The sequence below is a fragment of the Quercus suber genome, unplaced genomic scaffold (genome assembly GCF_002906115.3).
Source record: "Quercus suber isolate HL8 unplaced genomic scaffold, Cork oak 2.0 scaffold_7, whole genome shotgun sequence".
Taxonomy (NCBI): domain Eukaryota; kingdom Viridiplantae; phylum Streptophyta; class Magnoliopsida; order Fagales; family Fagaceae; genus Quercus; species Quercus suber.
Genome location: NW_027069473.1, coordinates 3,017,687 through 3,032,902, shown reverse-complemented (window position 1 = coordinate 3,032,902; position 15,216 = coordinate 3,017,687). Strand labels below are relative to the sequence as shown.

The following is a 15,216-nucleotide window of genomic DNA, read 5'->3' as shown; positions in this document are numbered from 1 at the left end:
AGGAGGGTCTGGTATTTAAGGTTTCCAAAATTTTAGGGTGTTTTTCCATATGAGAGAAATATGGATGAATAATGGGGTTCATCTTGTGTGTTATGCAAGATGTTTCCATGTATAGGTATTCGTGAGGACCAAGCTAGGCCACGCTAGACCTATTGGCCTTTTCACCCTGTTAGCCCTTTCATCACGTCAGCCCGTAGACTTCCTTCACCTGAGGATTTCTCATCGGCTTAGAAAGGCGCCTATCGGGTTTTATTATGGCATCGTCATTTTCACTATCGTCATTCTGGGTCATCCATCCGTTTCTATGAAGTTGATGGACCCGTAGGCGTTGTCAACTTTCTTGCTTGGTGCTTCTAGGAGCATTAAATCTTTGTCAAAAATATCCCTATCACTAGATAGTTTTCAAAATTACTTTACTCTCATACAAAGAGGAAAGGTAACAAAGTTGCTCACAGTTTGGTGAGATTAGCTGCCAATATTATTGATTGTTCAGTGTGGATGGAAGATGTTCCACCATGCATCTACCATGTAATTTAGGCTAACTTAGTCGTTATGCATTAATAAAGCTTTGATGTCTTTTTCTTCCAAAAAAAAAAAAAAAACAATTTGTATGAGAATCGAAGCCCTAACTTCCACGCCAATGGATTATTAGCCTAACTAGCATTCCACTTTTATTGACGGTGAGACCACGTGTCTGATCTCTCCTCTTTTTCTTTTCCTTTTTTTTTTTTTTTTTTTAAATGGGTGTTTGATCTCATTTAGGTCTGTGTATGAATTTCAATTACTTTCTTAGTGGGGGAAATGAAAAGATAATTATAATTGTATCCCTTAAACTTTGAGATATTTTACATTTTAGTCTCTTAAATTTAAGAATTTTCATTTAGTCTCTTAAATTTAAGAATTTTCATTTTGGTCCATCAAATTTTATTTTGTCAATGTTGATGACTAATTAGGTCGTTGAGAGAGAGAGAGAGAGAGAGAGAGAGAGATTATTTTGTTGATACTTAATTAACAAATAGATTAGTCACAAGATTAAAAGATTTTGAAAATGAAATCTAAATTGGTGGATCAAAATGAAAAAAAAAAAAAATTAAGGTATCAATATGAAAATGATCTCAAATTTTAATGGTCAAAAGTATAATTTAACAAAAACATCTCATGGCATATTAATATCATCCACATTTCATGTATTTGGTCACCTAGTTTTTAAAATCTCAAACTTAACACTATGTTTGGAAGTTGGAGAGAGAAAAGAGTAGATGAGAGTTTTTTTTTTTTTTTTTTTGGGGGGGGGGGTGAGGATAGAGTGGCAGAGAGGGAGGGGAATGGTTATCCCTTTCCCTTGTTTGGATAGCTTTTACTCTTATTTAGATATTCTAAAAGTTAGAATAAGAATGAGAGGAAATGATTAAATTTATTTAGATTAACAATTATACCCCTATTTGAATGTGGACTTACAATATTGGTCTATTACAATTTTCACAAGTTATTGGAGGTCCCACTCCCACACATGAAGGATGAGAAGGGTAAAAATTGAAAAATGATTGATATTCAAGTTTTTTTCCACCTAAGAAAATGGCTAGAGTAATGGAACAAGAGAAGATAGATTTTTAGTTAATAATTTTTTTTACAATGAATAGAAGGTGGATTTTGATATATTATTATTATTATTATTATTATTATTATTATTTTATATTTCTGTAGCCTTGGATACAGTAATTAAAATTTATGTAGCATAAGTCCAGGAATTTTGTGTACTATACTATGTGTGATATTAATGACAACATATATCCTCATGTTGGCTAATCTAATGGTAATTCTTCCAATTAACAGTACTCTTTTTTTTTCTTTTTCTTTTTTTGTTGGTATTGCATGGGATGGGAAGGTGGTTTAGGGATTATGGGGTAGGGACACCAAAGGAAGAGCCATTGCAGGTAAGACTTAAGACCTAAGAGTATGAGATATTATGGAATTGAACCTGCAGGCTCAATTTGCTCATATTGACAACATTAATTCAAATGTGATTTGGAGAATGTCCAGCAAATATCCAGCGACAAGTTAGTTGGTATGGATGCTGAGTACATGTTTGCCTGCTCCCTTATGTTCATCTTTATTGCGTTTTGTAATTGCCTTATGCTTCATTTGTGGTTATCCCTTTTTTTGGAGCGGATTTTTGGTTATCTAATTAAACTTTTTCTAATTTTAAATTAAAAAAAAAAAAAAAAAAAAACCCTGTATGATACTTGGAATTTACCGTGCACATAGGTTGCGTTTGGTTCCCGTAAAATATTTTCCGGAAATGCTATTTTCGAGAAAGGAAAATATTTTCAAGTGTTTGGTTGTATTATGAAAATTGTTGTAGAAAATATTTTCATGTGTTTGGTTTTAAAATGCTATTTTCCTACAAATTTTTCACATTTCTCAGCATCCAAACAAATTTTATTATAGAAAATTTCAAAATCACAGAAATCAAAATCACAAATAGAGAGAGATCGGTTCGTGGGTCGTGGGTCGAAGGCTCTGGGTCGGTGGGTCGAAGGCTCTGGGCTCTGGGTTCGTGGGTCGAAGGCTCGTGGCGGTCGGTCGAAGGTTCGTGGCGATCGGTGGGTCGAAGGTTCGTGGTGATCGGTGGGTCGACGGCTGGTGGGTTGCTGGCGATGGGCTCTCTCTCTCTCTCTCTCTCTCTCTCTCTCTCTGTGTGTGTGTTTTCCAAAAAATAGGATTTGAAGGTAAAATAAAAACGGAAATGAATTTACACTCGGTCACACGGTCAACTGAAATATATTTCCGGAAAATTTATTTTCCTTGCTCAACCAAACACTCGAATTTACAGAAAACCATTTCCGGAAATGGTTTTCACCCAAAACAAATGCAACCATAGAGTCCCAACAGCACTTTAATTCAAAACTATTAAGGGTGAGTTTGGTTCAGCTTTTTTATATTGTACTTTTTGAAAAAATGGAGGTTTTAAAAAGTGCGGTATGAAACTGGATTTTTTGAAAAAGTTAAGATTATGTTTGGTAACAATTTTATTTTCTATTTTCAAAAAACTTATTTTGGGGAATATAAAGAAAAAACAAATTTCTTGTATTTTTGAAATAAAAAACATGTTTGGTTAGTTGAAATTAAAAAAATAGTTTTTTGAAAAAAAAATACTAAAATATATTGTTACTAGGATTTGAATTATAATGCTAACTCATTAAATGAGACAGATTCATTAAATTAAATGCGAATTTTCATTGAATTTTGAAAATGGGAAACTAAAAACAGCATTTTGCATATTTTCAATTTCCTTCACAATTTGAGTTTTGAGAACAGTTTTTGTTTTCTGTCCATTTTGAGTTACCAAACAAGTTTTTAGTCTCAAAAATAAATAAATAAAATTTGAAAATAGAAAATAATGAGAAAAAACAATTACCAAACATACTATAAGTGTTTGGTAAAAACTGTTAAAAAGTATTTTTTAAAAACACTGAGTGTTTAGCTAGTACTTATAAAAGTGGCGGTTTGAGTAATAAATTACCAAAAAGGACAATGTATATATAAAGTATTGTGAAAATACTTTCAAAGTTTCTTAAAAAAAAAAAAAATTCTTACCAATATTAGCTAATAATAACCTACCACTTAAGATTTATTATGAAAATATTGTGATAGCACTTCTCAATTTTAATTTCTCATTCTTTATTTAATTTTTCCCTTATTTCTTTACTTTTTTTTTCATCCATATTTCCTTTTTTTTTCCCCTCTTTTTTTTCGCCTCCACACACATACCCTTGCTCTTTTATTTTTTTTCCTTCTTTCCTCTTTTTTCCCTACTACTACCTCCAAACTCTAGAACATTCCAGTTTTCGCAGAGCTCTCTTTCTTTTTTTTTTCTTTTTTTAAAATTTTCCTTCTTCCTTTCTCTTTTCTATTACCACTTCGTCTACAAGTTTCTTTCCCTCTATCCCATCAAAACACACAAACTTAAAGGCCACACACAACCACAACATTTGATTCTTATCAAACGAAGATAGAGAGAAGGTGAAATCACCTAGGGAGGAATGGGTCAGATCAGTGCTTGATCTTTGCCTTCACTACCACCTGTCTTCCTCAACATGCCTTCGTCATCTGCTGATCTGCTCTGCCTTCACCGTCGCTTGTCTTCCACCCCACTGCTGCTTGATCTCTTCCCACTGCCAATAACATGTGGTAGAAATGGGTTAGAACGGTTTTTTTTTTTTTTTTTTTTTGGTGATGATTTCATTATTGGGTTCCTTTGTATTTTTTTTTTTTTTTTTTTTTGGTGATGATTTCATTATTGGGTTCCTTTGTAAAAATGTGTTATAAACAAAGGGATAAAATTAGGTTTTTAAGAAAAACTAGTGGGCAATTTGGGAAATTTGTGCAACTTCCAACAGTAACATGAAACGCACCAGTGTTTTTTTTGCAATGGAGCTCAAGGATGCTTTTGCAATTTGGGCTTTTCCATCGCAAATGAAAACATAGCTTTTTTAGAAAAAAAAACTTTCAAAATCTTACCAAACGCACATTTTATTTATTTGGTTTCAAAAAGTGCATTTCAGCTTCTAAAAGCTAAAACAAACGGGCACTAACTAACAATATGTACGTCTCAATCAACGTGAGAATTATGAATCCAAATTAACTCAATTCCAAGTCAAGAAATCAAAGAGAGAGAAAGCAAGACTTAATTAGTGTACCTAGAGAGAGAGACAGTTGTGAAAGAGAAGAGTGAAAGATAGCCCAGGTGAGGGAAAATTGAGAGTGAGAAAATTTTTACCATTTGTAAAGACTAAAGAGTATATATTATAATTGTGATAATGTGGTGAAGAGTAAAATAGATAATTCAAAATATTTAATTAGGTCCAAAATCTCTCTTCCCCTTCCAAATCTCTCCAATTTAAGGAATTAAAAATGAGGGGCAAGAAACTTTAGAATCTCTCCATGGGTTCCAGTTAGCTCAACTGGTAAAGTCTTTGATAGTTATATAAGAGATCTGAGTTTCAATCCCCGCTTATACCAAAAACTGATTGATGTCTTAGTTTGATGATAAAAAGTTATCATTAAGAGTGGATGTCATAGGTTGAAACTCTCTTAAAAAAAAAAAAAAAAAGAATCTCTCCAAACCCCGCCCCTCCTCTCCTCCCTTAAAAGTTAAAATAGATCTAAATAGTGTTCATTAAACATTTCTTCTTCTTTCCCTCTACTCTCCCTTCATCCAATAATATTGTAAGGGATCAATATGAAAATAATGTCAATTTTTAAATGTTAAAAGTGTAATTTAATATTAAAAAAAAAATTCCCAACTTTTATTGTCAAGACTCAACCGGCATATTAAGATTTAATTGAGGTAAATTTTCATGTATTAGTCACCTAGGTTTTTTTTTTTTTTTTTTTAATAGCTAAAAAATGGGTAGGGGGTGACCTGAGTTGGGTTCTTTTCCACTTACGCGTGACCATAGTGACACTTTACCCGCTGGGCTAGGGCCTGCTAGAATAGTGGATTCAAATGAAAGAGCTTCTCATTGTGGGATTCAATCCTGAGACCTCCACCTCCTCCCAAACCCTTAGGAGTGAGCCCTTAACCACTAGACTAACCACCCTTGATGGTAAAATAATTGAGTTAGTATAAAATTTCAACAAGTCTAGAATTACAAAAAAGTTCATAAAAAGATTCACAAATGACAACATGAAAAGTTATTATATATAGGTAAAAAAAATAAAGTCAATTATGAATTCAAATAAAACAGAAAAACTAATAAATATTTACCAATGCAACTACTATTAAGTCTTAAAAAAAAACTATTAAAATAAAATAAAAACATGTTTTATTACATTTCTCATAAAATTTAGGCATGGATGGAGACAAACAGGAAAAAGGAGGCTGTAAAAAAAATAAAGTCAATTAAGAATTCAAATAAAACACTAAAACTAATAAAATTTTACCAATTCAACTACTATTAAGTCTTAAAAAAAAAAAACATGTTTTATTACATTTCTCATAAAATCTAGGCATGGAAGGAGACAAGCAGGACAAAGGAGGCTGACCAATGTGATTTGGCAACTTTTGTCATGGTGGCTAGTGGAATCATTTTATTAAGTGGTGGTGACCTTAAAGGTGTCAACCTATAAAGAGAGGAAAATCTTGGGCTTCAAGTGATCGACTTCTTTCTAATCACAAGGATATGGTTGATATTTGTTTTGTTTGACCAGACCTATCTACTTAAAAATTAAAAAAATTAAAAAAAGAAAAAAAAAAAGGCAAATAAATCTAGGCAGTTGCCTGGAAACTTTATTGTGACTCCCTCCGTATTACATTTTTTGTTCTCTATTTCATTTTAAAATGTTTTAAAATATTGTCACGTTTTTAAAACTAAAATTCATTAATTTACTAATGTTCTTATTATATCCTTATTAATTTACTAATTCAATTTTTTGATGAATTTTTTTAAAGGTAGTTTTGGAAACTTATACATTTTTAAAAAGTAGACAAGACAATAAATGATGTTCTCTTAAAAAATTTGACTTTTTAAACAGGACAAAAAAAGTGGGATGGAGGAAGTATTAATCAACTTAACGATATTCTTTATTTCCATTGTTCTTGGCCTATCACAGTTTGCCATCTTGGAATGTTTAAATAATTAATGATCCTATGCAAAATACAAGTTTTAAACTAATACCAGTTCGGGTCAAATTTGACTATTTTAGTCTTTCGGTCAAGATTTTGAAATAAATTTTGACGGGCCCATAATAAATCGTTCATTATCAAGTTATAAATTTTGGAGTCAAATTAGGATTCAAAAATGGGGGCCATTCTACTTTCGAGGAAAATTCTGGATTAAGATCATTTAAAAAATGATAATTATGATGTGTGTTTTTTTTCCGCTGAATATGGTCATTTTGATTTTAGAGGCTTAGGGCTTCCTCTAGATTACTATTTACTAGCGAAGGAATAATTATCGAAGCTACTTGGTAGCGTAGCTTTTGCTTTCCTTGTCAATGTTATAATCACTAATCAGTGGCACTGGCATGCACAACGGGCACCAACTTGTTAAGTCTTTGCCTCCTACATCTACCTAATCTTCGGGTGCACTTCATTTTACTCATAAAGACTAACGGTTTGTTTTTTTTTTAAGCGAAATATGAAATTAGAATCCATATATATACATAATCTATTTCTTTTATATGATCGACCTAATTAGCATAATCGATGGCGATTCCAATCATATGCAGATTAGATAACTATATATGTTTGCATTTGTTAAAAAAAAAAAAAAAAACTTGGTATAAGTATATTAGTCCCTATGCTACCTTAAAAGTAGTATTTTTTTTTATAATAATTAAAAAAAAAAAAAAACACTCACACAAATCAGATAAAAAAAGAAGAAAATAATTTTATTAACAAGATAAATATATTGGAAGACATTACAATGGACAAAATCCTAAAACTTACCAATAGTCCTTAGGTCAACTAACAGTTTCCCTCCAAATAAAAATAAAATAAAATAACCTAACACTAGCTACGTACTAGCTACGTATCTCCCATAAAGTGTTTAAAAAAAATAAAAAATAAAAAATAAAAAAGAAGAAGAAGAAGACAACTTGTTGACAAATGACAAATGGCAAATGACCTAACCCTAATTTTAGTGTACCACATCCACATGCCAGCGCTATTTAGTATTTGATAGCAATCTTCATTGCGTCTAAGATTATTATCATTGTAAATGATTTCCTAGCCATACGATACATGTTTTTCTTTCTTTTAGGTGGAAAGCCATATGTTTGGTTTACGAAAAGGAATTTTTTTTTCCTTTTCGTAAACCAAACATATGGCTTTCCCCACCTAAAAGAAAGAAAAACATATAACAAAGATATATGATAGAAGATGTTGTAATTAATGCTGGATCTGAAAACGTACAATAATAGTCTCATCGGTGGAAATTCGAGTTAACATGATATCTTCAAACTTTGCGTTTTGTGTTTTACTTGTTATATTAATATCCTCAATTTGTACTATTTTTCCACCCAAAAAGAAAAATTGTTATTATTTGAGAATAGTCTTTTGTTTTTCCATGGCACAAAGTCAAAACACGTGTTTAAAGGAGTTTGAATTTTAATACTACGCGAGTTTCAATTAAACTTTCAATTAGTTTAATTAGTAAAATATTTAATTATTAAATAAAAGATTTAGATTTGAATTTCGTTTACATAAAAAAAAAATCAATTAGTATCTTAAGCCTAATAATTAAGAGTCGTAAAACGAATGTTATAAATTTAAATTCAATCTTATCTATCAAAAAAAAAAAAAAAGAATTTAATAGTTCAATTTTATCAACAATTGATTCATAGAATTAATGGAGATTATGGCATAAATAATAATTTTTATTATTAAAAATAAAATGTGTTGTAATAGAATAACTAAACATAATCATACGTTTAGTTGTAAGTTGTAATATTAGAATAAAACTTGAAATTCATATTTAGGAAATATCTTACTTATTATACAATTATATTTCTTAAAAAGTAATATTTTTCAAATTTGATAAAGATGTAATTTTTGTATGATTTTTAATTTTTATTATTGTTATGTGCACATGGAAATTTTGTATTTTTGAAAATATATTAATTCAAAAAATTACTACAACATTTTTAAAGAGGAATAATTATTTATCATTTTAAAGAATGACTAAATTATAAGAATAACTATTATTACATTACAGTGTCCATTACAGTCTACCAAATATGCCCTTCGTAATATCAATTCTGTGCATCATCGAGTGACCTCAAAATTTATGAGCAACATGTGATCTCCATGTGGTGGGTTGGACATTTCATTTCAAAACTCTTTTTAGGCCTTGAAATTGCTCTCTCTCTCTCTCCACTACTTATGATTCATTTCATTGGAAGTTATAATGCAGAGAACATGATATGTGTATTGCCTCACAACAATCATCATTAAATTGTTAATTCTATCGATTTGTAAGTTTGTGACACGTATTGTTGATTATAAAACTGAGCTAATATTTATGTTCAATAGTTTCAAACACTTGACAATTAAATGGCAAGTCTTAAATTCAAAATCAAAACTTGAGCCAAAATCTTTGTAACTCAACTAATTGATACATTTTAGTGTTTCCAATAGAGACACCAAAAGTTCAAATTCCTTCTCTCTCATTGTAACCAAAAAAAAAAAAAATTCAAACATAACATAAACATATTTATGTTAACAAGAGCAAAAATTTGTGTGTCTATTGCATGCTTAGTGTTGTAACTTGTAATAGAAGAAGCTCTAATATTAATTTGATGTGAGAAAAAACTTTCAAATAGTACTCCCACACAATTGATTATGAAAATATTATGGGTTTTAGGAAAATCTTCAAAACAAATAATGAACAAAGACAAGTCAAAACTAAAATAGACACAATCACACAAAAAAAAAAAAAAAAAAAATCAAAGATTTACATAGTTTATCCTTTGGTCTATGTCTACTAACAACAATGAGAAAAAAAATTTCTCTAACAAATATTTAAAATAAAAAATACAAAGATGATGTAGAGGCACTCCGCACTCCACCCAAAAGCCCAATACGTATATAATTCTCTCTCACAAAGACCATAAAACAAAAGGCTCTTCCAGTCTTCCACAAACTAATTGTGGCACACAATGTTAGAGATCCAATAATCAAACCAAATGCAATTGCTGCAACACCACACAAAAGGATCTCTCCATTTACTAAAATGCTAGCTGCTGCACTCACACTCAAACCCAAACAAAGCCAGCTAGGTCAAAATAAAAGCTGTAATTCGTTCGCTTAAATCTCAGCGAAGCAAATGAAATATAACAGACCTATAGCGATGCTAGTTAACGACCATGTTCGTCATGCATGGTTTAGTATGTGAAATTTTCTTATCCTTTGTCACCATCTTCTTATTGTGAACATGATCACTTTTTTTGAAAAAAAATTATTTTTGGTTTAGTACGTATGTGGATTTACATGGTGAAATCTTTCTTTTATCTTTTGATTATATTTGCTTTTTATATTATCAAATATTTCGTTAATGACTAACCAATTTGAGTTTTGAATATATAGTTGGTATTGCAAATATATACGTGCGTGAAATCAGTTTTTTCTTTTATGTTTTTGTGGCATTCCCATTTTGTAATTGTATGCTAGATATGTGAGCTTGTTTATATTAACCACTATAACTTATAAGACCAACCATAAACTGGGCAAGATGGATGTTTAATACATTTAGGTAATTATTGAGTACTTTCAGAGTACCATAAATATATATTCTTCCTTCTCACATAACTGTGAGTCTCACTAATTAAATTTATAATGAGACCTACAAAGCATGTAAGAGGGGGGAGTACATATTTATGATACTCCCGAAATATTCAATAATTTTCCAATACATTCCTACAATCCTACCTAATAATTAACTCTCAAACTTAATTTTCTAAAATAACGTAGGGTACAAATTTAATCATGGATGGCGCCATCTATGGGAAGAACTTGTGCAATAGTGAGTGTAGCGGTTAATTATGGTAGGATCAGGTCCACACCAAGCAAAGTCTATAGGATCCCAGCATGGCGACCCCTTTGTCAACCTTGAGCGGAGAGGCGATCGTGAAGGAAGTGTGCATACTACACATACTGATTGGAGTTAACCTCAAGGTGGAAGCCATATCTCCCATGCAAAGAGTAACAAGGCCATGCAACTGGAGATTGACCAGTTGAAGAGAGAGCTGTGCCATGCATGGTGAAAGCGAACCCCCTCCAGCTCCGATGCTTCCTTTGATGATAGAGAGGATGCCAGTTATAGGTGAAGGTCAAGGATCCCACCTAGCGAGTCTTTCTCCTACGAGGAAGAACACCGTCACAAACGTAGGTACAAGAGCCTGTCTCGCTAAGGCCTAGGAAATGACGCTATGAGCCAAGCGTTGGATCAAATTTCTAGGTTGCCCTTCATGCGCAAGATCGAAGGCGCAAGGCTTCCTCGGCGATTCAATCAGCCAACATTCACCATTTATAATGGTCGAACGAATCCTGTGGAGCACGTGAGCTATTTTAACCAGAGAATGGCTGTCCATTCCAAAGACGAAGCCTTAATATGTAAAGTGTTCCCCTCTAATCTAGGACCCATGGCAATGAGATGGTTCGATGGCCTAAAAGAAGGTTCCATAGACTCCTTCAAGAAGCTCACTCAAGCATTTAGCTCTCGTTTTGTCACTTGTAGTAAAGTTCCTCAGCCCCTAGACTCCCTACTATCCCTGTCCATGCGAGAAAGGGGAAACCCTGAAAACGTACTTGGACAGATACTGAGAAATGTACAATAAGATAGATGGTGATTTTGATGACGTTTTCATCAATACTTTCAAGGTCGGTCTCCCAACCGAGCATGGTTTAAGGAAGTCTTTGACGGGAAAACCTGTCACTAGCGTACGTCAACTCATAGATAGGATTGACAAGTACAAGAGGGTTGAAGAGGACCAGCAGTAGGCGAAAGGTAAGGCTAAGGGTATCCCTCAGGAGAAGAGGGATTTCAGGTCGAACCGTTACAACAGTAACATGCCTCGAAGGGACTTTGCCGAGCAGTCAGGATCTGCCAATATTCAAACAGTTAATGAGGTGTTTCGAGAGTCGGTGTATCAAGTTCTGGAAAAGATTAAGAATGAATCATTCTTCAAATGGCCAAATAAGATGGTAGGAGACCCTATGAGGGGCAATCAGAACCTCAACTACCAGTATCATAAGGACCAGGGACATACTACAAAAGACTGTAGAAACTTGTGGGACCACTTGGATCAGCCAGTCTGAGAAGGAAAGTTGAAGCAATACTTGCATCATTCCAATGGCTAAGGGAATCATACCGGCCAGGAACCCTGGAGAGATGTTCCTTCCAGACTTCCATTAGGCATGATAAACGTCATCTTCGCCGCACTAGGAAGGACCGGGTCCTGTCCTTCCAGAGTGATATATATGGCTCGGCTAACCACCGAGGACCCTAATCCAGAGCCAAAGAGGGCTAGAGTGAATACCCAACCAACGCTGGGTTTTTTGGAAGAGGATAAGATCGGAACCATACAACCTTATGATGACGTTTTGGTGGTCACACTACAACTCGCAGACCTATATAAGGGCTAAGCTTGAGACTAGAGGATCTTACACCCTACAACTCGCCCCTAGTAAGTTTTGATGGGAAAATCGTCATCCCGAAGAGCCAAATTAGGCTACCCGTGTAAACTGGGTTAAAAGTAATGGAGGTGGACTTCATCATGGTAGACACCTATTCACCCTACACAGCCATTGTGGCCAGACCTTGGCTTCATACCCTAGGAGCCATTTCTTCTACTCTACACCAAAGGTGAAACATCCGTCTGAGGGCCAAGTTAAGGAGATCCTGGGAGATCAATCTGTGTCCAGGCAATGCCTGGTGGCTGCCATCCAGCATCAGCCTGAGGCCGAGTCCTCAACCCATGCCAAATGGGGCTTATAGCAATTAAAAGCTCCGATGTTGCCTATCGATGGGTCGGACGAGGAGGCGAAATATGAAGGTTTGGTAAAGGTTTTTATTGGTGACAATCTGAAGAAATTCTTTCAGATCGGGGCTTAGCTACCTCCTCTAGAGAAGGAAGAGCTAACAGAGTTCCTCATAAAAAACGTTGATGTCTTCACATGAAGTGCTTACGAATCCTTGGGGGTGGATCTGAGCTTCATCTATCATCATTTAAAAGTTAATCCCTCTGTCACTCCCAAGAAGCAACCTCATCGACGCTCGTCTAGGGACCACTTCGATGCTGTCAGAGATAAGGTGAAGAAACTAAACCAGGCAGGGGCTATCAAAGAGGTATTTTACCCTGAATGGTTAGCCAATATCGTGGTGATGAAGAAGAAGAGTGAGAAATGGCAGGTGTATGTGGACTTCATAGATCTGAATAGGGCTTGCCCAATGGATCCCTTTCCTGTGCCTAAGATAGACCAGCTGGTAGATACAACTGTAGGCCATCCTCGGATGAGCTTCCTAGACGCCTTTTAAGGATACCACCAAATACCACTAGTCCTAGATGATCAGGAAAAGACAACTTTCGTCACTCCCACCGCAAACTACCACTACAAGGTAATGTCATTCGGTTTGAAGAATGCAGGGTCTACCTATCAAAGGATAATGACTAGGATGTTTGAACCGTAGTTGGGCAAAAGCATTGAGGTCTATATAAACGACATGGTAGTAAAAAGCAAGAAAATGTCCGAGCACTTAGGGGATCTCAGGAACATCTTCGAAATTCTGAGGAAACACAAGTTGCGCCTCAACGCTTCCAAATGTTCCTTAGGTGTGGGATCAGGCGAATTTCTAGGCTACATGTTAACCCATAGGAGAATTGAAGTTAATCCTGACCAGATTAAATAGATCCACAACTTACAACCACCTCAGAATCCCAAAGAAGTCCAGAAACTAACCGAAATGATTGCTACATTGAACCAATTTATCTCTCGGTCGAAAGATAGGTGTAGACCCTTCTTCCTACTGATGAATAAATGGAAGAGGTTTGAGTGGACCAAGAAGTGTGCCTTGGCCTTCCAACAGCTTAAGGATTATCTCTCTTGGCCTCGTATCATGTCCAGCCTTGAGGTAGACAAGGTCCTGTTTGCTTATATCGTTGTGGCCCCTCATGCTGTGAGCTTGGTCCTGATATGAGTTAACGGCAGCACACAAAGGCCAGTTTATTATGTGAGTAGGTCACTACATGAGGTCGAGATCTGATATCTACCGCTGGAAAAGGCTATTTTAGCAATGGTACACTCCACACCCAAACTCCCCCATTACTTTCAAGCACACATAGTTATTATCCTAACTTAGCTTCGGCTCAAAGCTCTGTTCTGGAGTGCTGATTACACGGGGAAGTTTGCTAAGTTGGCCACAATTCTAGGGGCTTTTGACATCAAATACATGCCTCACACCTCTGTCAAAGGTCAAGTCCTTGCGGATCTAGCATGATCTCCCAACAGGGTTCCCTATCCTAAAAAGTGTACGTTGATGGTGCAGTAAATCAGAAGGGTTCCGAAGTGGGGTTAGTACTAGTATCCCCCGAAATGATCACCATCGAGAAATCATTAAGATTGGGATTCTCAACCATCAACAACGAAGCTAAATATGAGACTCTGCTGATGGGAATGACCATGGTCCGAAAAATGGGCAGAAAGGCCATAGATATGTTTTCAGACTCCAGATTGGTCGTCGGCCAAGTGAAAGGAGAATTTGAAGCAAGGGATGAAAGAATGCAGGGGTACTTAAGTCAGGTTAGGCACCTACAATCAGAATTTGAATCTTTCAACCTGTTGCACATCCCCAGGAGTGGAAACACATATGCTGATTCCCTAGCCACGCTTGCAACCTCCTCGGCGCAGGGCTTACCTTAGGTCATCCTCGTAGAAGACCAATGCAAGCCCACAGAGATGAACAGGGAGGTGGTTCATGTTCACCAAGTTAGGGTGGAGCCTAGTGGGATGGACCCCATAGCACTGTTCTTAAAAGAGGACACCCTACCCGAGGAGAAATCAGAAGCAGACAAAGTGCATAGAAAGGCTCCTTAGTTTTGGCTGTCTGAGGACTAGAAGTTATATAAACGCTCCTTTTCTGGGCCATACCTGCTATGCATACACCTCGAGGCAACAGAATTACTCCTTGAGAAGTTACATGAGGGGATTTGTGAGAGCCACACCAGAGGCAGATCTTTGGCGCATAGAGCTATCACTCAAGGCTATTGGTGACTAAATATGCAAAGGGAAGCATAAGAATATGTAAAGAAGTACCACCACTACCAAAGATTCGCACCAAACATACACCAACTGGGGGAAGCCTTTAATCCACTATCCAGTCCTTGGCCATTCGCTCAATGGGGTTTAGACATAATGGGCTATTTCCCCAAGGCAGCTATTAGGAATATGAAATAATTGTTGTAACAATTGTTGTAATCCCTTTAGTTAGTTAGTTATTTGAGATAAGGATGAGTTAGTTAGGATTTGCGCATATATAACTCATTTAACACATGGTTTAATTCATAGGGTACATGTTGAATTAATTAGCCAATTATCTTAAGCCTTGTGGGCCAGTGAGATTAGAGCTAATCTCCAATAAATACATAATTGTAATTCAATATTAGATATCAATGAAGAATAAACCAATTTGTTAGTGCATTAGTGCATCTCTCTTT

General features: G+C 35.1%; 1 protein-coding gene across 1 annotated transcript; it reads left to right on the top strand.

The window, feature by feature from the left end:
* Positions 1 to 10,932: 10,932 nt before the first annotated feature.
* LOC136068236 (uncharacterized) lies at positions 10,933 to 11,503 on the top strand. The gene is made up of 2 exons (XM_065775124.1): positions 10,933 to 11,331; positions 11,384 to 11,503. The coding sequence occupies exons 1-2, from the start codon at positions 10,933 to 10,935 to the stop codon at positions 11,501 to 11,503; spliced, it is 519 nt and encodes a 172-aa protein (XP_065631196.1).
* The last annotated feature ends 3,713 nt before the right edge of the window (positions 11,504 to 15,216 follow it).

Coding starts and splice junctions, on each gene's coding strand:
- LOC136068236 (XM_065775124.1), top strand. CDS start 10,933: ATGAGCCAAGCGTTGGATCAAATTTCTAGGTTGCCCTTCATGCGCAAG. Junction 11,332..11,383: donor TTGGACAGATACTGAGAAAT/GTACAATAAGAT, acceptor AATACTTTCAAG/GTCGGTCTCCCAACCGAGCA.